Below are 23,193 nucleotides of genomic sequence, written 5' to 3'. Positions count from 1 at the left end.
AGTCTAAAATATAAAATAAATTTACTTATTCAATATTTAATTTTAGCTAATGAAAATAGAAAGCAGATAATTTAAAAATTTAGATAATAGGGCGCTATTACAAAATTAGATGATAGGGCACTATAACAAAATGTGTTACACTTTAAATTATTTAATTGATAATAAATGCTTTATGAAGTGTTATGTGAAGGATAATATCCAAGAAGAAATAATTGTACTTTTTTGTTAAGGAGATCTGTTTTTAAAATCTTTTCTTCTTATGAAATGAGTGTTATTATCCATTGAGAGGAAGGATGTAGAAGCATTTTTGCTACAGGATATCAGTACTAGCCAAATACATTAAGATATTAGTGCAGACACTATAGTTTTGGAGATTTTAATTTCTCCCATTCTAGACCTGACTGACAGTGTAAATGCTTGGGTGGATAATAGAGCGTTACAGTACATGAATCACATCTTTTCTACACAGTAATAAATTAAATAAACACAATTTTTTCCTAGACTGTTTATGATTCATACAAAATGAATTACTGGATAAATGAGAATTCTGTAAGTTTTTAATAGCTGACATTACTGTGGTACCATTTCTGTGCACCAGCTAAAACAACAGACTGACTCAGATGTTGTTTGTAAGCTTGCTCTTAAGGCTCATTAACACCTGCAAGAAGTATAGAGAAACAAGTCATTTAGTTTACATGAGTTCATTTCCTGGCTCCAACACTAACTAACTTTGTGACCTTGGGAAAGTCCCTCAAGCTCACTGTGCCTCCATTTTCTTATTTGTAAAATGCGGATACTAATAACTAACTCGCAGTTAAGAGCTTGGCTGCTAACCAAAAGTTTGGCAGTTCGAATCTACCAGCAGTTCCTTGGAAACCGTATGGAGCAGTTCTACTCTGTCCTGTAGGGTCACTGTGAGTCGGAATCGACTTGACAGCAATGAGTAGCTTTGTTTTGTTTTGTTTTTAATAACTAACTTGCAGGGTTCTGGTAAGCATAAAATTGATTAACACATGGAAAGCATTTGGAGCAGTGACTGACATATAGTAAGTGCTGCACAAGACTTTATGTTGTGTTTATTTGTTCCAGATGACAATTTTTTGTTATACTCACTATGCACACTTCATTTTGATGTATATTTCTCCAGATGGACTATAGATTGATTTATAAAATGACAGATAAGTAGAAAATATTTTTAAATGCCTTTTAACAAAGAATTTTTTTTTTTTTTTTTGACATTATTCTCTAGTGTAATATTTGATTCAATAAGGTGGCAAATTCCCAGTCAAATCTGGATCTGGAACTCTTGTTCAGTTTGCAGTGCCAAGACTTTGAGACCCTGAGGACTCTCACGTTAGACCCAGATGCTCCATGTCTCCTGAGCACGCTTTGAGAGGGTGGGGCATCACTGGGACAAGTGTCGGCCCACAACTTAAAATTTCTACATTAGATTCTCATATTTTAGACCTTTTGAGTAGATTTTTACCAACAAAAGATTGTGCAAGGAGGCTTATTTGTGATGAATGGATATGATGCCAAATAACTCTGACAGACTTCACAATATGAAGTGGGAATCTTTTTTCTAGACACCACTTCAAAACATTTGGAAGCTACATAACTTTCTCTTTGAAAATGACATATACATAGTAATTATTTAATTTCTTTATCTTTCAGATTGACAGAATTTTAAAACGTGTGTATGTATGTGTGGTTTTTTTTTCACCCCTGTAGAACTGGGTAGATAAAGCTGAAAAACAGACCCTTCTCTCTGATACACTGGACCTATCAGAACTTTTCCACCCAGACACCTTTCTCAATGCTCTTCGCCAGGAAGCTGCAAGGTAATGAAAATGAAATACTTCACTTAATTTATTGCTAATGGTAATTATATTTGGCTTTAATCACTTATCACATTCCTTCCATTGTCAAGAATAAATGTATTGTTGAAATCCAGGTAATTGTGTTATTTCCTAATAGTTTACTTTTAATAACACAGCTTACTTTTAGTTTTTTTTTTAAAGAAAACATTGCCTTTAATTGTGTTTTCTTAGAATTTAAAAAGATGAAATTTAATTTTTATAATTTTGATTATTTATGTAGACCTGTGCTATCCAATATGGTAGCTGCAGGTAACACATAGCTATTTAAAGTGATTGTATAAAAATTATATAAAATTAGAAATTCAATTTCTTATCACACTAGCCACATTTGAAGTGTTCAGTAACCACATGTCGCAAGTGACTAACATTTGAACTGCATGCAAACCATTTTTATTTTTGCAGAAATTTCCATTGAGCAGCACTGATTAGGCTTCTTAGTGGGGAACAGGACTTGATGGCTAAGATCAAACTTCTTTGTAGCACTCTTGGACTGTCATATCCTGTATAGACTATAAATTTTAACTCATTACATTGTAATGAAAGAAACACTACTAAATATATACTGAACAAAATTTAGTTATTTTTTAGTGACTCAGGGGGCTTTCAATTTGTACTGCCTCAGGATCACTATAAATATCAGTTAATAGTTCAGCTAATAGACATTTATAGAGCACTTACCACATGCCTGGAGGCCCTGGGCAGTGCCAACAGTTAATATGTTGGCTAACCAAAAGGTTGGAAGTTTGAGTCCACCCAGAGACATCTTGGAAGAAAGGCCTGGCAATCTACTTCTGAAAAACCAGCCACTGAATACCCTATGGAGCACAGTTCTACTCTGACACACATGGAGTTGCCATGAGTCAGAGTCAACTCAGTGGCAACTGGTTATTGGTTATCATGTACTGCAGTTTAGTGTGGTGGTCAAAATGGAATATGTAAAAATGTGAATGAAAGGCCTTACACTCAAGGGACTTAAATCTTAAAGAGGAGACTAACATATGAAGAGTTAACTTTAAAACCTTAAAGTCTAAGATATTATGCACAGTTTATAGATCTGATTATTTGAACATTCTGAATATTTAAATTTTAAATAAATAGGGTTATATCTGTCTTCAGGAACTTTTCATGTTTTAATTCCTGAGGATTATTTCCTTCTGACATTTGATATTTTATTTTTATAGGGCAGTGGGCCATTCTGTGGATAGTCTTAGGTTTGTGGCATCATGGAAAGGTCGACTGCAAGAAGCAAAGCTGCAAATTAAGGTACTAGACTAATTTTATTTTTTTTATGTTTTTATTGTACTTCAGGTGAAGGCTTACAGAACAAATAGTTTCTCATGAAACAGAAGTACACGTGTTGTTTTATGACATTGGTTAACAACCCCACAACATATCAACCCTCTACTAGACTAATTTTAGATGTTTGTCTGAGTCTAAAAATTACATTACCACCAACTGTGATAAACAGATTCTGAAACTCCGGTCTCAGAGTCAACTATCTTTATAGTGTAAGGTCAGCCAGGATAAGTTGTATTATCTATGTGAAAAATCAAAATAAGTTTATACCTAGCATGAAATAGCTTATAATATAAAATATAAAATCCTTTAATGCAAAATTAAGAATCTCAGAAATACAGCATATTTGAAAATTTAACTTTTGGTGACAAAGGATACCAATCATGAAGTTTTTTTAGGTTACTTATTTGAATATACAAGTCAATAAATATTTATTACACAATAAACTATGTATGAAATGCAGTATGTAAAAAATCAGGGAAAAAAATTATACCAAATCTTGTCCTCAGGGAGTTTATAATTTGTGAGTAGATTAGTTAACTGTTAAAAAAAAAAAAATCAATCTGTGATGATCTATTTCTTTTTTTACCTAAATTTTCCTAGATAGCTTTCCTGTTAAAATGTATTACTTTTATAATAATAATCATTCAAACATTGTTAACAAAACTGATTAAAAAGCAGTCATGGAAATCCTTCCCAGAGCAGCTTCAACTCTCTTCCGCATCACTAACTTGTCTTCCCTAACATTCCTCTTTTCCATCCCCAAAAACAAAATTGTTCCCCTGACATTTTTTCTCTCTGCTAATATAACACCTTGCATGCTGTATTATGATTCTGTCTATATATGCCTATTGATCTGCTTTATAAGATTGTATTGTCATAGAGAACAAAGACATTGTCTTACCTATTTTCAGATCCTCAGCATCTAGTTCAGTTTGTAACATATAAATCAATTTTTTTAGTGAATTAAATATAAAACCCTGGTGCCATAGTGGTTAAGAGCTATGGCTGCTAACCAAAAAGTAGGCAGTTTGAATCTGCCAGGCACTCCTTGGAAACTCTATGGGGCAGTTCTACTCTGTCCTATAGGGTCGCTATGAGTCGGAATCAACTCAGTGACAGTGGGTTTGGGTTTTTGTTTTTACAGTTCTTTAGCTTGGTTAACCATAGGCAGCCAGTTTTCCAAAAGTTCCATTTATATGGTTCTAGCTCCTAGTTCCACAAAGATTTTTTTCATATCACTTACTACCTTCTGACATTCTGTATAATTTTATTGTGTTTTGTTGTTTATTGTCTGTTTTACTCCACTGCAATATAATTCTCTGAGGGTAATGACTTTTTTTTTTTCTCTTTTTTTTTTTTATTGTACTTTAGATGAAGGTTTACAGAACAAATAGTTTCTAATTAATAACAGTTAGTACACATATTGTTTTATGACAATGGTTAACAACCCAACAACATGTCAACCCTGTCCCTTCTTAACCTTGGGTTCTCTATTACCAGCTTTCCTACCCCTCCTGCCTTCTAGCCCTTGTCCTTGGACTATTGTGCCCCATTAGGCTTATTTTGTTTTATGGGGCTGTCTAATCTTTGGCTGAATGGTGAACCTCAGGAGTGACTTCATTACTGAGCTAAAAGGGTGTCCAGGGGCCGTATTCTCGGGGTTTCTCCAGTCTCTGGCAGGCCAGTAAGTCTGGTCTTTTTTGGTGAGTGTTGCAGCGGTGACGGTAATCGGGACGGCGAAGACAGTAACCAACTGCACAACTCTTACAGAGAAGTGGGGCCAGGAGGGTCACTCTGAGAAGTCACCCCGCTTCAGTCCCAGGAGTTTATTTTATAGTCAATACAGCAAGCAGTGAAGCAATTAACAAAACAATGGGCTTTGGGTGTGGGCAAAGGAGGAGGAATTCAGGTAAACAAGCCAATCAGTAAAGGGACAGTAGGTTTGGGAAAATACAGCGTGACAAGTCTCAACATGTTGGGGACAAGTCTCAACATGCTGTGCAGCATAGAGGCCTGTGGGGGCTGCGGTTGTCAATACTGCAGCCATGTTTAAATGGCATATATCCCCACAGGTGAGTTAGAATTTTGTTCTACATTTTTCTCTAGCTCTGTCTAGGACTCTCTGTTGTGATCCCAGTCAGAGCAGTCAGTGGTGGTAGCCAGGCACCATCTAGTTGTACTGGGCTCAGTCTGGTGGAGGCCGTGGTAGATGTGGTCAGTTAGTCCTTTGGACTAATCTTTTCCTTGTATCTTGTTTTCTTCATTCTCCCTTGCTCCCAAAGAGGTGAGACCAGTGGAGTATCTTAGATGGCTGCTCACAGGCTTTTAAGACCCCAGGCGCTACTCACCAAGGTAGAATGTAGAACATTTTCTTTATTAAGTATGTTATGCCAATTGAGTTTGATGTTCCCCAAGACCATGGTCCCGCAGCCCTCAAGGGTAATGATTTTTTTCTCCAGTTTTTTTGCATTTGAAATGCCTCAAATAACAGCTGGTACAAAATAAGCACCCATTAAACCTTTGTTGAACTGAGGGCCTGCAATAGGAGTAGCACTATAGTAGGTGTTCTTAGAGTCAGCTATAATGATGTAGTGTTCCAGAAATTTGATTGTTAACATTAAGCTAGATCTTTGTCTTTTGGCTCTCTAGATTGCTACAAAATTCTCACTTGGAAGTAAAGGAAATAGAAAGGTTAAACTTCATCCCCTTGTATTTTATTCTGACTTTAGCCTCTTAATCCATGGGAGAACTACTCTAGCTGCTATTGGTGGTTGTACACTATTGTCCAGTTTTCAGAACAGGGAAGGAGGAAACAGCGTGTATAATCCAGGTGCCATGGTTGTGTGGTCTCTGGCAACTGTAAACTACACGTGTAGTGTGTATCATGATTATTCAGATACAGGGGTATAAAGAGCAAGGGAAGTGATTTTCATTCTGTGTCAAGGTGGCTTTATATTCCCCTGTGCTGAAAAAATGGGAACAAAGTTATCTAAAACCAGAAAATCACAAGCTTATGTATTGTTTATAGATGGGGGAAAAAGACTGACAGTCAGTGAAACAAGGTTCTAATCTTAGTACTCCATAAAAAAGCCATGTGACCTCTTTAGTAATTAATAGAACCGTCTGAGTCTTCGCTATCTCATTTACAGGAGGATTTTGAGAATGTTTTCCTTGACACACTTATTATGAGGATCTCTAAAAATCTGTATGTATAAGGTGTTTTATTATTTGTCTTACCTCGATCTGGATTAGGTTTTATTTAGCCAATATTTTTTTCTTAAATGGAAATGATAGTGCATTTTAATATAAAGTTCTCTATATCTAGTGAAGCAGAATTTTTTATTTTTCATTTGGATTCATAAAAAGATAGTTTATAGTTAAAATTAGAATATTCACTGGTAAATATATAGGAACATAAATAAATTTGGTATAATGGCCAGAAAATTATTCTCACATTTTTGTTAGTAATATATTACCTCATATGCTTACAGCTTTCAGTAAAAAAGCCACCCCTACATAAGAGATTTAACGTAGTTCAACAGAATTTTTTCTCTTTTTGGTCCATTCATGTGAGCTATAAAAACACATTTTCTACCTTTTTTACCGGCATAGTCTCCAGATATATTTTTTGGGTAAGAAGTCTTTGTAAGCCTCTTACTGTTAGCACTTGGCAAAATCAGTAAATTAAATGATCTCTTTAGGTTCCTTTTAATCATATTTTTTTTCAACATATGGATTGTTTCGGTAGGAGAACTTTAGATTTAAATTATATATGAAATTTACTGTCACTCTAGAATTTAATTAGCTTTAGTATTTTTTCAATCTCTACCACCCTTGATTGAATTAAACCAATAAAATGTCCAAGAAAGGCTGTAGTTCCCCAAACAAATCAATATCTTAAACCCTGTAGACTTAAGAGAATGTGTATGTATATGGATTTTCAGATCCTGAACGTAGCCATTTAAAATTTCCTCACTACCATTATTGAGTTATCATTTGTTAAACAGCAGTTGTGAAACTTGGTACTTGAAAATGCATAAATCAAGTCCCTGTTCAGCTTGCGTGTTAGACCTTCCCAGTGCTGTGAGAGGATTGCCCTAGCAAATCTGGGAAGCTCCTAACATCCCCACCCTTTACTGCTGATGCTACCACACACAAAAGGTAAAACAAAAAAGTCTTCTAACCAGGCAAATCCAGCTTTTTAAATGCATTCATTAAAGGGCGTGTTAATAATTCAGGATTCATGGGGTCCCTGAAAGCTGCTGCTCCATTGGGACCTGGTGGGGTTTTAGATAGTTGCGTATGCTTGCCAGGTGACTGTTGCCTCATGTCAGACAGGAGGACTGTTCATGTATCAAATGGTTATCATAATATTCATATTTCATTTCCCTTCTTCATAGAGCTTATCAGGAAGTATGAAGAAGTTAAAAGAGTTAAGAAATTAGAAATTTAAACATTTGAAATACATGAGGAGGATGTGCACATCAGAATTGGGGATTATGAGCTTTAGACACACCCTCACCTAATAAGTGTGAGCTGCCAGTTGGAGCTTTCCAGCCCAGCAGTAGAAAATGAACCAAAAAAAACAAAAACAAAAACAAACAAGCAAAACAAAAAAGCCCAAAACCTTAAATTATTCAGATTAAGACATATGTTTCTGGCAACTTTCATTTTTAAAACTGAACACTAAATGTTAATATGCTTATCTAACCATCATTATCAAGTATAGATTGTTTTTTAAAACAGGTGAACTCTAAAAGCTCTCAGTAATATAATTTTCTCTAAATGTAGATCTCTAAAATTACTTGCTATGCAAACTATGTGATAGAAAACTAATTTAACAAAAATGATTTTTCTTAGGAATTTAAGAGACTGAAGCAACAAGGTTTTAAGTCTGTTTGATGTCTTCATAGTAACACGTTTGAACATCTTAGTATGTTTCCATCAGTTTAAAGAATTTTTAATTCTTAGTTGACTGTACGGTTTAATAGCTCTACCAACTTAATGCTGTCTTCTCATATCCTCCCAATACAAGAGGCCTAGAACTGACTCAGATTTCCCACCTTAGAAGTCTGTCTTCTATCAAACTTTTTTACTTTATTTGATCCTGTGTTTAAAAAAATCAGTGTACTAGGATTACGTACTCAACTCCCTCAACTCTTCTGATCCTTTTGCCACTCTCAGAAACTTCTAGAAACCTGTTTGGATCATAACTTTCCCTAACATGCCTTCCTTTCCTCAACGTATATAAAGCCACATATCTAATTTTGTGTTTTCTAGTAAACACATTTAAAAGATAAAAGAAACAGATGAAATTAATTTTAATAATTTATTTTATTATACCTAATACATATCGCATATTACTGTCTTAACATGCAATCAGTAATATAATGAGATATTTTACTTTTCTTTTTCTTAAACAAAGTTCAGTATATATTTTATACTAATAAGCAAAACCAAACCCATTGCCATCAAGTCAATTCCAACTCATAGCGACCCTATAGTGCAGGGTAGACCGCCCTATAGAGTTTCCAAGGCTGTAATCTTCACAGAAGTAGACTGCCACATCTTTCTCCTATGGAGCGGCTGGTGGATTTGAACTGCTAACCTTTCATTTAGCAGCCAAGTTCTTAACCATCGCAGCACCAGGGCTTCTTTCTTTATAGCACATCTAAATTCAGATTAACTACATTTCAAATGCTCAATAGCCGCATGTGGCTAGAGGTTACCATCTTGGACAGTATCTCTAAACAGTAGAAGTTAATTTAATTGGAATATCTTCTGATCTTCAAGAATTTTTTTAAGAATTTATAATATTTTTTATAATTAAACATTGCAAAAAAAACAGGAGAGAATAGTAAAATGAAACTGAGTATTTTAGGGTTTGAAGATTTAGAAATACTCCTCCTTTGTCTCTTTTTTATTGGCTTAACCCTGGTGGCATAGTGGTTAAGAGCTACGGCTGCTAACCAAAAGGTTGGCAGTTCGAATCCACCAGCTGGTCCTTGGAAACCCTATGGGGCAGTTCTCCTCTGTCCTGTAGGGTCGCTATGAGTCAGAATTGAATGGACGGCAACAGGTTTGGCTTTTTTTTTTTTTTTTTTCTTAGTTGCTGAAGCAAACTCCAGACATCATTTTGTTTTATACTTTCATGTTCTGAATGTATTTCTTTAAAAAAAAAAAAAAAAAATCAATATTTTATTAAATAAACACAAAGTATATCACACACAACAAAAATAAAAATAATTCCTTGGCATCATATATTACTCAATATGTAACAACTTACCAGTGGGTCTCAAAAATAAATTTCCAGTGGTCTGTTTGAATCAGGGTCAAAACAAGATCCACACATTGGATTTAATTGTTATGTGCCTTATAACTTTTTACATCTAGATGAGGTCCATCTTTTTGTTTGATACCAGTTTGTTATAGAAACCACGTCATGTACCGTATAGATGATCTACATTCAGTGTTCATCTGTTTTCTTGTGGCATCATTTAACTTCTGTTCCCTTTCCACCCATTTCTTATAAATGTAAGTTAGTTCTAGAGACCTGGTTAGAGTAATGTTTTTAGGTCAAAAGTTCTTTATAGGTGTCACTGTGTGCTTCATTTTGGATTATGTGACAAGGCACACAATGTGTAGTTTTCCTATTTTTAGTGATACTGAAATGGATCAGTGTGCACGTTTGGTAACAGTCTGATTCCTTCAGTTTTTCACCTAATAGTTTGTTGTTGTTGTTTTAATACTTTATTGTGTTTTAGGTGAAAGTTTACATGGCAAATTAGATCGCATTCAACAATTCATACACAAATTGTTGTGTAACATTGGTTACAGTCCTTGCAGTGTGTCAGCACTGTCACCGTTTCCACCCTGCCTGCCCTGTTTCCATCCATCCGGTTTCCCTGCCCCTTCTTGCCTTCTCATCTTTGCTTTTGGGTAAATGTTGACTATTTGGTCTCATATTGTTGATTGTTTAAAGGATCACTTCCCTCATGGGTGTTATTATTTATTTTATAGGCCAAACTATTATTTGGCTGAAAGGTGACCTCCAGGAGTGCCTTCAGTTCCAGGTTAAAAGGGTGTCTTAGGGCGAGTCTCGGGGGTTCCTCTAGTCTGTCAGTCCAGTAAGTCTGGTCTTTTTTATGAATTTGAGTTTTGTTGTACATTTTTCTCCCATTCTAACGGGTACCTTCTATTATGTCCATGGTCAGAAGAGTTGGTAGTAGTAGTTGGGCACCATCTAATTCTTCTGGTCTCAGGCTAGAAGAGGCTGTGTTTCGCGTGGGCCATTAGTCCTGTGGACTAATTTCTTCCTTGAGTCTGGTTTCCTTCACTCTCCTTTGCTCGAGATGGGAAGGGACCAATAGTTGTATCTTAGGTGGTTGCTCACAAGCTTTTAAGAACCCAGACGCTACTCACCAGAGGGATGAAGAACATTATCTTTATGAACTAAGTTATGCCAGTTGACCTAGTTATCCAACGAGACTATGGTCTTCAGCCTTCAAACCCAGTAAATCAGTCCCAGGAGGTGTTTATATGTGTGTAGAGAATATCCATAACTGTGCCTCCTATGTGCTTTATAGTATATATGAATATATATGCAGTACATACAAACATATGTATATATATGGCCTCATATTCACCTATATATGTATGTGCATGTACTCCCATACACCTTCCCACACCCATATAGCATAAATACCTACCTAAATAATCATTCACATATTTTTGCTTGTTATTAATGTTGTTGCAAAATTGTACGTGTTATAGCATTTACCATAGTTGTCCTTTATTCTTGCATACCTCTCAGTGCCTTCATTTACCTTGGTCAGGTTGTGCTGACTTCCATATTGTGTATTGCCTTTCCCATCACCAGCATTAACACGTGTCTACTATCTAGTAAGTGACTCCCCCTTCCTCCCCCTCCCAACTTGTAACCATCAAAGAACATTGCTTTTTGTGTGTATGCCTATTCTTGACTTTCTCTAAAAGTACTTTATGCAATATTTATCCTTTTGTGATTGACTTATTTCACTCAGCATAATGTCCTCCAGATTCATCTGTGTTAAAAGATGTTTCATGGACTCATCGTTATTCTTTACTGTTATGTTGTATTCCATTATATGTATGTACCACAATTTGTTTATCCATTCATCTGTTGATGAGCACTTGTTTCCATTGTTTTGCTATTGTGAATAGTGCTGCAATGAACATAGGTATGTATATGTCTGTTCGTGTCACTTTTATTAGGTCTCTAGGAGTGGGGTTGGTGGATCGTAAGGTATTTCTATTGCTAGCTTTTTGATAAAATTCCATACCATTTTCCATAATGGTTGTACCGTTTTGTAATCCTACCAGCAGTATATAAGAGTTCCAGTCTTCCCACAACGTTGTCAGCATTTGTTGTTTTTTGTTTTTTGGATCAGTGCCGTTTTTGCAGGAGTGAGATGGTATCTCATTGTGGTTTTGATTTGCATCTCTCTAATGGCTAATGAAAGGAGCCCTGGTTGCAGTTTTTAGGCACTCATCTGTGAACTGAAAGGTCAGTGGTTTCAACCCACCAGCCACTCCGCGGGAGAAAGATGTGGAAGTCTGCTTTTATAAAGATTGTAGCCTAGGAAACCTTATGCGGCAGTTCTACTCCGTCCTATAGTGTCCCTGTGAGTCGGAATCGACTCAATGGCAGTGGGTTTTTTGGTAATCACTAATGATCGTGAGCATCTCTTAATGTGATTGTTAGCTTGCCTGAATATCCCCTTTGGTGAAGTGTCTGTTCATGTCCTTTGCCCATTTTTTGATTTGATTGTTTGTCTTTTTGTTGTTAAATTGTTGAAGTTTTCTACATATTTTACAGATTAGACCCTTGTCAGAAATGTTGTTACCACAGATTTTTTCCAAGTTTGTACATTCTCTTTTTACTCTTTTGGAAAAGTCTTTTGAGGAACATAGTATTTACTTTTTAGGAGGTCCCAGTTATCTAGTTTATCTTCTGTTGTTAGTGCATTTTTAGTTGTGTTTAATAGTGTATTTATGCCAAAAGTTAGGACCCCTAGCTTTCTCCCTATGTTATCTTCTAGGAACTTTATAATTTTAGCTTTAACATTTAGATCTTTGATCCATTTTGAGTTAGTTTTTGTGTATGGTGTGAGGTAAGGATCCTGTTTCATTTTTCCACAAATGGACATCTAGTTTTGCCAGCACCATTTGTTAAAGAGACTGTCTCTTCCCCATTGAACGGACTTCGACCCCTTGTCAAAGATCAGTTGTCCGTAGATGGATGGAATTACTTCTGGGTTCTCAATTCTGTTCCATTGGTCTATTTGTCTGTCATTGTACCAGTACCAGGCTATTTTGATTACTGTGGCTGTATAGTAAATTCTGAGATCAGGAAGTGTGAGTCCTCCTACTTTGTTCTTCTTCAATATTGCTTTAGCTATTCAAGGCCTCTTTCCTTTCCATATGATGTTAGAGATTAGTGTTGCCATTTTGTTAAAAAATGTTGTTGGGATTTGGATCGGGATTGCATTATATTTATAGATCGCTTTGGGTAGTATTGACATTTTCTCAATATTAAGTCTTCCAGTCCTTGAGCATGGAATGTTTTTCCATTAATGTAGTTCTTTTGGTTTCTTGCGGTAGTGTTTTGTAGTTTTCCTTGTATAAGTCTTCAACGTCTCTGGTTACATTTATTCCTAGATTTTTTGTCCTTTTGGTGGCTATTGTAAATGGTATTGTTTTCTTGATTTCCTTTTCAGAGTTCTCCTTGTTAGTGTAGAGGAACCCACCTGATTTTTGTTATTTTGGTCTTGTACCCTGCCACTTTGCTGAATCATTTTATTAGTTGCAGTAACTTTCTGTGGAATCTCCTGGATTTTCTATGTATGGGATTATGTCATCTGAAAATAGGGATAGTTTTACTTCTTCCTTACTAATTTAGATACCCCTTATTTCTTTTTTCTTGCCTTATTGCTCTGGCTAGGACTTCTAGTACAGTGTTGAGTAAGAGCAGTGATAATAGGCATCCTTGTCTCTTCCTGTTCTCAAGGGGAATACTTTCAGTCTCTCTCCATTGAGACTAATGTTAGCTGTTGGTTTTTGCCTATATACCCTTAATTATGTTGAGGAATTTCCTTTCTATTTCTATTTTGCTGAGAGTTTTTATCAGGAAAGTGTATTGGATTTTACCAAATGCCCTTTCTGCATTAATTGAGATTATCATGAGATTCTTTCCCTTTGTTTTATTTATGTGGTGGATTACATTGATTGATTTTCTAATGTTGAACCACCCTCACATCCTTGATGTGAATGCTACCTGATCACAATGTATTTTGTTTTTTGTTTTTGATATGCTGTTGTATTCTGTTGGCTGAAATTTTGTCAAGAATTTTGACATCTATATTCATGAGGGATATTGCTCTGTAATTTTATTTTTTTGTGGTATATTTGCCTGGCTTTGGTGTCAGGTTATGCTGGCTTCATAGAATGAATTAAGGAGTCTTCTTTCCTTTTCTATGTTCTGGAATATTTTGAGTAGAATTGGTGTCATCTTCAGTTTCTTCTGTTGTTATGGGTCTGTTTAGATTTTCTCTCTCTATTTCTGTTAGTTTAGGTAGGTAGCATATTTCTAGAAATTTGTCCATTTCTTCTAGGTTTTCAAATGCGTTGGAGTACAATTTTTCATAATCTACTGTAATGATCCTCTTTGTATTGATCGGTTCTGTTGTTATGTCACCCATTTCATTTCTTATTTTGGTTATTTGCATCTTCTCATTTTTTTCTTTTGTTAATTTGGCCAGTGGTTTGTCAATTTTATCAATAGTCTCAAAGAACCAACTTAAATAGTTTTGTTAATTCTTTCTACTGTTTTTCTATTTTATTTATTTCTGCTCTGATCTTTGTTATTTCCTTTCTTCTGGTGACTGTGGACTTCTCTTGCTGTTCCTTTTCTGTTTGTTCAAGTTGTCAGGTTGTGTTGTTGATTTTGGACCTTCTTTTTTGATATGTGCATTTATTGCTACAAATTTTCCTATGAGGACTGCTTTTGCTGTGTTTCAGAGTTTTTGATATGTTGTGTCTTCATTCTCATTTTGTTCTAAGAATTTTTTTATTTCATTTTTAGTTTCTTCTATGACCCAATAGTTTTTAAATGAGGTATCATTCCGTGTCCATGTATTTAGTTTTTTTTCCTTGCTCTTTCTGTTATTGATTTCTAGTTTTATAGTGTTATGGTCAGAGGAGATGCTTTGTATTATGTCGATGGTTTTGAATTTATTGAGACTTGCTTTGTGGTCTAGAATATGGTCTGTTCTGGAGAATGATTCAGGTATATTGGAGAAGATTGTTTGCTGTGCTGCTGTGGATTGTGTGTTCTGTGTATGTCTATGAGGTAAAGTTGGTTGATTTTGTTATTTAGATCTTCTCTATCTTTATTATGTTTCTAGTTATTCTGTCCTTCACTGAAAGTGGTGTGTTAAGGTCTCCTACTATTATTGTAGAACTGTCTATTTCTCTTTTCAGTTCTGTTAACAGTTTTTTGTATTTTGGAGTTCTGTCATTGGGTGCATAAATATTTATTATTGCTATGTATTCTTGGTCGGTTGACCCTTTAATCGTTATACAGTGCCTTTGTCTCTTATGATGGATTTGACTTGAAGTCTTTTATCCAAAAGTATTATTGCTATCCTGCTCTCTTTTGGTTACTGTTTGTTTGATATGTTTGTTTGTTTTCAATCCTTTGATTTTTTAACTTATTTATGTCATTGTGTCTAAGGGGGATGTCTTGTTGGTAACATATTGATGAGGCTTTTTTTTTTTTTTTTTTAAATCTATTCTGCCACTCTCTGTCTCTTGACTGGTGCATTTAATCCACTTACTTTCAGTACGATTAACGATAGATAGGAATTCATTGCTGCTATTTTGTTATACTTTTTTGTGGTGTTAGCGATTTCTTTGTTGCTCTTAATTTTCTGTGCTGAGTTCTTTTTGTATATGGATTTTCTTTTCCTGTCAATCGTTGCTGTTGTTTTTGTGTTTTCTGAGTCTTTTTTTTTTCCCCTTTATTTTGGTGAGTAAATTTATTACTTTTCTTTGTGGTTACCCTGAAGTTTATCTTTATCCTCTTAAATTTAAAACAGTCTGTTATTTTTTGAAATCACCTAGACTTCCTCTCCATATGAGAGTTCTATAACTACACCTTTTATTCCCCCTTTTCATTTTGAAGTTGTCATTTACAGCTTAACCTCTGGTTCCCATAGTCAGTTGTTTTTGCTTTATTACACTTTTGTGAAATCTTTAACCTGGTTGGCATCTGAGTGATACTGTCATGTGTCTTTATCTCAAGTTGTTGTCTTCTTTCCCTGGTTCTCTATCCAAAGGATTCCTTTTAATATATCTTGTAAGGGTGGTCTGGTTTTTACAAATTCCCTTAATTTCTGCTTATCTGGGAATGTATTAGTTTGCCATTATTTTTGAAAGACAGTTTTGCTGGTTATATGATTCTTGGTTGACAATTTTTTACAGGATTTTATTTATGTCATCCCATTGCCTTCTTGCCTGCATGGTTTCATGAGAACTCAGCTCTTAGTCTTATAGGTACCCCTTTGTAAGTGGTATTTCGTTTTTCACAAACTGCTGTCAGAATTTTTTGTCTTTGGTTTTAGAAAGCTTGATTATGATATGCCTTGGTGAATTTCTTTTGAAGTCTATCCTGTATGGGGTTCATTGGGCTTCTAGGATGGAAACCTTCTTGTCTTTCATAATATTTGGGAAGTTTTCTGCCAATATATCTTCAAATATTCTTTGTGTACTTTTTTTTTTCTCCTCTTCTGGAATTCTTATTATGTGTAAACTATTCCTCTTGATGGTGTCCCACATAACGCTTAGGCTTTTTTTCAATTTAATTCATTCTTTTTTCTGATTGTTTCTCAAACAAATTAGTGTCAAGGGATTTGTTCTCTATTTCACTGATTCTTCCTTCCATTGATTCAGTTCTTCTGTGTCCTTCCATTCTGTTATCTATTTCTATTATTTTGTTAATTTTCTGAGTTTCTAGTTGTTTTAGTATGGTTTCTAATTATCTGTTGAGTCTGTCATTTGGTTCTTGTACTTTTTTTCTGAATTCTTCTAGGTTTTTTTTCCTGTGTTTTCTTTGATCTCTTGGAGGGTCCTAAATATTAGTCTTTTGAATTCCTTCTCAGATAGTTCTATTATCATTTCTTCCTCAGGAAGGTTTTCTTTCCTTTTATTTTACCCAATTGTTTGAGACATCTTATCCTGTTTCTTCATATGATTTGTTATTGTCTGCTGTCTCTGAGGTATTAAGGTGTTATTTATTTATATGTTTATTAATTGTATGTTTCTTTTGTCCCGATTTTTTTGTTTTGATATATCAGGGCAAGTGAAGTGGCCCTGTTCCACTGATCACTGGTCTGGTGGCACAGGAGCACTTACCACCTATTGCTGAGTGGGCTGGGAGGTGTTGGCAGGGGTTGGGGTGTGGGGACAGGCAGGGTGGGCATGCAACGCAGATCACCAGGTGGACAGGGCATTGGCGGGGGGGAGTGGGCAGGGTGCGCATGCACCACCTCGTGTCATAGGTCTGGCAGTGCAGGAGCACATGCTGCTGCTTGCTGAGTGGTTGGGGCAGTGAGGGGCATGGAGGTGGTGTGGATGCACATCACTGGTCACAGGCAGTGCAGGGCTGGGTACGGGGTGGCTTTACTGCGGTCCCCAGGTGGGTGGGGTCTCAGGAGTAGGGGGCTCATGCCGCTGGTCACCAAGAGGGCAGGGGGTGGGAGGAAAGGGAAGTGTGCTCCTCTGGCATGGGTTCCAGGGCACTCCCTGTAGGCTGCAGCCAGCAGTAGGGACCTGGCCCTGACCAAATGTGAGTGGGGGTGCTGCCCAGAGTCTGATAGAGGGGGTACCTCTTGCTGACACTCTATGGACCTACTACATCATGTGCGCCACCCACCCTAATGGTCAGGGACCGTCGCTGGTGAGTAGTCCTGTCTCTGGTTTCTAACTGTCTGTCTACTCTGTGGTCTCTAGGATCCCTGGAGGTCTCTCCTGCCTTCCTATACTTTCCCTTCTTAGATCCAGTTCATATCTGACTCACCTTGCTTCACTCCAGGTTTGTCTACATAGTTTCTCTGTCTACTATTGGGAATTCTCTGAAGTTGCTTTCCTGTGCTCCTCATCTGGGATTGCTGCTCAGTTTGTCTCTAGATGGCCACACTGCACCGGCCTGGCTGGCAGGGCAGCTCCGATCCATAATTCTCCTCATTCGCTGTCTTCTTTCAGTTCCTTCTTCCAGTCAGTGTTCAATCTAATTCTTCAAACTTCCTTTTGATGTTCAGGCTTCCAGGATTGTCATCTGTATCTGTTTCACTTGGTTTCTTTGGTCTTTGCTGTTGGGGGATGGTGTGGTGTGTCTGACTAAATTGCCGTCTTGCTTACCTAATAGTTTTAACCTTTGATGATCATTGCCTGAATAATTAGGGGTTTCAAAATTGTGATTTTCTAATTCTGTAATTTCTTCCACATTTACTAGCTGGAATTCTTCTGTAAAGAACCTTCATCAACTAGGTGTTTGTTGTTACCTGTATACTATGAAATAATTTTTCAGAAGTCTTAACAGAAAAAGCTGAGAAGTTTGCTACCCTGAAATTGAAAATATACCACCTAAAGTGAAAATATAGGCCACAGAATGGGAAAGATATTTGCGTATTATATAACTGACAAAAGATTAGTGTGCTAAATATATGAAAGACTTCTACAAATCAATTTCTTTTTAATCTCATAGTGAGGAAAGGTGGCAAAGAATTTTAATAGACCATTTGACTAAAGAGGAAACCTGAATGGCTAATAAACGTTAGGAAAACATACGTGTTCTCACTAGTAATCAAGGAAATGAAATTAAAATGAAAATTTGATGCCATTTTATACTCATCTGTTTGACAAAATTTATAAATCTTAACAGACTATTATCAAAATTGTGGCATAATGTAAATTCTTATACATGACAAATAGGAGTATGAATTGGTAGAATCACTTTGGAGAACAATTTGCCAATTTATGTAAAATTTAGAATAAGTATACCTTTCAACCTAGAAATTTCATTGCTATATCTACCCTAGAGAAATTCATGCTGGTATGTACAAGGAGACACATACCATAATAATTTTGCACTGTTTTTTAATAGTAAACAATTTGAAATTACTTAAATTTTTTTTCAGCAGAAAGATGGGTAATTAATTTGTTGTGTGGTCATAAAATGAAATATTCAGCTATTAAAATGAAAGAACAAAATGGAATCACCTTAAAACCAGTGATGAGGAGAAAGAGCAAGTTGCAAATGGTATATGAACTTTGTTACCATTGACATACAGTTTGGAAACATGGAAAACAATACTCTTTATTGTGTATGGATACATATTCAGCATTATATATAAAATAATGAATTTGATTCTGTTTTTAGTGAACACAGTCATTACTGTTACCGTTGCTAACTTCTTTTGAGGTGAGAAGCTAAGAGTTAAATAAGATCTTATACCTATGAATAGCCTTTTCAAAATAGATTAGGGTTGTGCTACTTAGTCATTTGGAATATACTCATGCAATTGTGGTTGCCCTGATTGTGGTGACAATTACACAACGATGTGAAAATACTAAAAGCCATTGACTTGTACACTTTAAATGAGAAAATTTATGATACACTAATTAATCTAAAGAAAGCTGCTACCAAAAAAAAATGTGTATTTTGAGAAAATTGTTAATCACTCTATCTTAACTTGGTGTAAGTAGCTTCGGTAGTTATAAATTGGGGAAACCTGGGTTAGTTGTTTAAAATTAAATGTAAATTATTTTATTAATTTGACATTTTTTAATATAAACAAAGCTGCATTATTACCATTTTATTGCTTCCTGAATATACAATATTAGAAGTCACATCATGTTTTTCCTCATTTCAAAATCATATGACATTTTACTAAGTTTTAATCAGTGGTTTCAAATCAGCAGACATTAATGAAACCATATTTGCTCATTTTTACCAATCACTAGAACATCAGTAGTATAATCTCTAATGATAGCTAGCATTAAAATATTTGCCTAGGGTTTTTTTTTGTTGAATAATTTTATGCTTAATCCTTGATAGTCATTATGAAGGTACAAATGTAACCCAGTAAAGAGATAGAATACACAGATAACATAATCCCGTAGAACACAATTTTCTTAACTCTGAGAAGACTGGCATTTAAAATTTTATTTTATTCTAATAAATTTCTCTTACTTCAATAAATATGTTTACTTCTGTCTTTTCTGAAATTATATAAGCAATAGGGTATTGCTTTTTGACGTTATTAATATTTTCATTTTATTTTCAGGAACAAGAATGTCTTTGCTCTAAATTCTATGAATGCCTGGGATTATACATATGATTTTAATAAGATTTATGATTCTTTTTCAAGTAAAAGAAAAATCAGCTTTTAGGTTCTTTTTTTAAAATATGTAAAGTTAAATATTAAATATGTAAAAATAGTTAAGAATAGAGCAATTTTTTATAATGTTTTATTTATTTAGCAGATATTTACTGAGACTTAGTAAACACAAAACTTATCTTTAAAACATAATTTAAGCTGTGAAAAGATGGTCAATTTGTCCTCCTTCATTTGGTAAATCGTAGACTACCTTATTATGCAAAGTATAATAAGTATTCTTTGTGACTCATTCATTTATTCATTCAACCAGTATATGTTTAAATATATTATGAACCAGGTACCAGAGATACATGGTAATACAAAGACATTCCTTGACCTTACTGTCTTTTGGGGAAGATCTGTTGGGAAAGGTGGTCTTTAAAGAATATTATATTTAACCGGTTATTATAATTAGCTATAATAAGGGTAATAATGGTAATGTAGGAATGTATCTTAGTTTATATGAATAAGGAAAGTAATCCCCAAGGAAGTAAAGTTTAAGGTGAGGTCTGCAGAATAAGTAAAAGTTAGCCAGGAAATAACAGTAAGAAAGGAGTATTTGAAGCAGAAGGAATACGTGTAGTGGTCCAGAGATGAGGAAACATGTTCATTCAAGGCCCTTAATGAAACCCAGTATGGTTAGAGTCCACTATAGAGTAAGAGAGGAAAACTGACACTAGAGAGATGGGCAGTGGCCAGATCACAAAGGATCATTTTAAGTCATGTTAGACATTATCCTAAGGATGGTGGAAGGCTTTGAAGGGATTTAAGCAAGAGGATAACATGATCAGTTTTGTGTTTTTGGAAGATTGATTTGACTGCAGTGTAAAGACTAGAATCAAGGAAGTCAGTTAGGAAGCTATTTAGTAATTGAGGCCAGAACTGACAGTGTCCAGACTAGGTGTGATGTAGGGTGTGGAGAGAAAAGAACACATTCAGATGTTTATTGGAAGTGGCAGGACTTGATAATTGATGGCATGTGGAGAGAGAGGGAGAAGAAGTCAAGAATGTTCCCAGGTGTCTAATTAGGCAACTACACGGTCAGCAGTGCCAGTTACTTAAATAAGGTCCCAGAAGATATATTTCGCCCTGGGTTGGTAGAGAAAGATGATCAGTTTACATCTGCATATGACATAGTCAAGTTGCAGTCCTATCAGTGGGGTCTACTTTTTCAAGTTTCTATACAGATTAGTTAAGCTCAAAACTTGATAAAATCTGTAGAAGAGACCTGAGAAGAATAATTTTGTCTCAAGAGTTTCTAGCACTGAAATTAGCAGGCATTCTGTACATTTTAACCTACTTCTTTTTTTAATAATATTTTATTGTGTTTAAGGTGAAAGTTCACACAGCAGATTACTTTCCCATTTAACAATTTTGACATAAATTTTTCCATGAAATTGGTAGAATTTTTCACAATGCGTCATTCTTATTTATTTTGTTCTGGTTATACCATTTCCAGTACTCTAGTTTCCCTGATCCCTTACCTTCTCGTCTTTGCTTTAGAGTAATTTTTGGCCATTTGGTCTCATATAGATAATTTTTTTTATTTTGAATTTTTTCCCATACAAAAATTTATACATGCATTGTTATGTGACTCTAATTGCTCTCCCCATACTGCAACAGCACACTCCTCCTTTCCACCCCTGAGTCCTCATGTCCATTCAACCAGCTCCTAACCCTCTCTGCCTTCCCATCTGACCTCCAGACAGAAGCTGCCCGTTTATTCTCTTGTATTTGCTTGAGCTAAGAGGCACACTCCTCATGAGTATCACTTCATGTCCCACAGTCCAGTCCAATCCTCAGAAGAGTTGGCCTCAGAAATTGTTTTAGTTCTGGGCTGATAGAGAATCCAGGGGCCATGCTATCCAGGGTTCCTCCAGTCTCAGTCAGGCCATTAACTCTGGTCTTCTTACTAGAATTTGAGTTCTACACCCCACCTTTCTCCTGCTCCATCTGGGGCTCTCTGTTGTGTTCTCTGTCAGGGCGGTCATTGGTGTTAGCTAGGCACCATCTAGTTCTTCTGGTCTCAGGCTAATGAAATCTCTGGTTTATGTGGCCCTTTCTGTCTCTTGGGCTGCTACTTTCCTTGTGTCTTTGGTGTTCTTCATTCACCTTTACTCCAGGTGGTTGGGACCATTTGATGCATCTTAGATGGCTGCTTGCAAGCTTTTAAGACCCCAGACGCCACTTACCAAAGTAGGATGCAGAACATTTTCTTAATAAGCTTTGTTATGCCAGTTGACCTAGATGTTCCCTGAATGCATGGTCCCCAGACCCCTACCCCTGCTACTCTGTCCCAGTATTTGATTGTGTTCAGGAAACTTCTTAGCCTTGGTTTAGTCCAGTTGTGCTGACTTCCCCTGTAGTGTGTGCTGTCCTTCCCTTCACCTAAGATAATTCTTATCTACTATCTAGTTAGTAAATAACCCTCACCCTCCCTCCCCACCCTTGTAACCATCAAAGAATGTTTTCTTCTGTGTTTAAACCTTTTCTTGAATTCTTATAATAGTGGTCTTATACAATGTTTGTCCTTCTGTGACTGACTAAATTCACTCAGCATAATGACCTCCAGCTTCCTCCATGTATAAGATGTTTCACGGCTTCATCATTGTTCTTTATCGTTGCATGGTATTCCATTGTGTAGATATACCATAATTTGTTCATCCATTAGTCCATTGATGGGCACCTAGGTTGTTTCCATCTTTTTGCTATCGTGAACAGTGCTGCAATGAACATGGGTGTGCATTTATCTATTCGTGTGACGGCTCTTATTTCTCTAGGATATATTCCAAGGAGTGAGATAGCTGGATCGTATGGTACTTCTATTTCTAGCTTTTTAAGGAAGTACCAAATCAATTTCCAAAGTGTTTGTACCTTTTGACATTCCCACCAACAGTGTATAAGAGTTCCAGTCTCTCCACAACCTCTCCAGCATTTATTATTTTGTGGTTTTTGAATTAATACTAGCCTTGTTGGGGTGAGATGATATCTCATTGTAGTTTTGATCTGCATTTCTCTAATGGCTAATGATCATGAGCATTGCTTCATGTGCCTGTTCATCTCCTTTGCCTATTTTTTAAATTGGTTTATTTGTCTTTTTGTTTTTGAAGTTTTGCAGTATCTGGTAGATTTTAAAGATTAGATGCTGATCAGAATAGAAGAGAAGTTCCTCAATATAATTAAGGGCATTTATACAAAGCTAACAACCAACATCATCCTAAATGGAGAGACTCTGAAAGCATTCCCCTTGAGAACGGGAACCAGACAAGGATGTCATTTATCACCACTCTTATTCAACATTGTGCTAGAGGTCCTAGCCAGAGCAGTTAGGCTAGAAAAAGAAATAAAGGGCATCCAAATTGGTAGGGAAAAAGTCAAAGTTTCTCTATTTGCAGATGATGTGATCTTATACGCAGAAACCCCTAAGAATCCACAAGAAAACTACTGGAACTAATAGAAGATTTCAGCAAAGTTTCAGGATACTAGATAAACATACAAAAATCAGTTGGATTCCTTTACACCAACAAAGAGAACCT

The 23,193-nt window shown here is 35.8% G+C and overlaps 1 protein-coding gene across 2 annotated transcripts in view; it reads left to right on the top strand.

Moving 5' to 3' along the window:
* Positions 1–23,193, top strand: part of DYNC2H1 (dynein cytoplasmic 2 heavy chain 1) — a 376,170-nt gene that overhangs the window by 333,522 nt on the left and 19,455 nt on the right. For both annotated transcript variants that reach the window (XM_004385852.2, XM_004385853.2), the window contains 2 exons: positions 1,732–1,841; positions 3,062–3,143. In XM_004385852.2, coding sequence (XP_004385909.1) covers positions 1,732–1,841; positions 3,062–3,143 — 192 coding nt within the window. The remainder of the gene's footprint in view (positions 1–1,731; positions 1,842–3,061; positions 3,144–23,193) is intronic.

This window comes from Trichechus manatus, unplaced genomic scaffold (genome assembly GCF_000243295.1).
Source record: "Trichechus manatus latirostris isolate Lorelei unplaced genomic scaffold, TriManLat1.0 scaffold00148, whole genome shotgun sequence".
NCBI classification, from domain to species: Eukaryota; Metazoa; Chordata; class Mammalia; order Sirenia; family Trichechidae; genus Trichechus; species Trichechus manatus.
The sequence above is the reverse complement of the archived record's forward strand: the minus strand, read 5'-3'. Positions and strand labels throughout refer to the sequence as shown.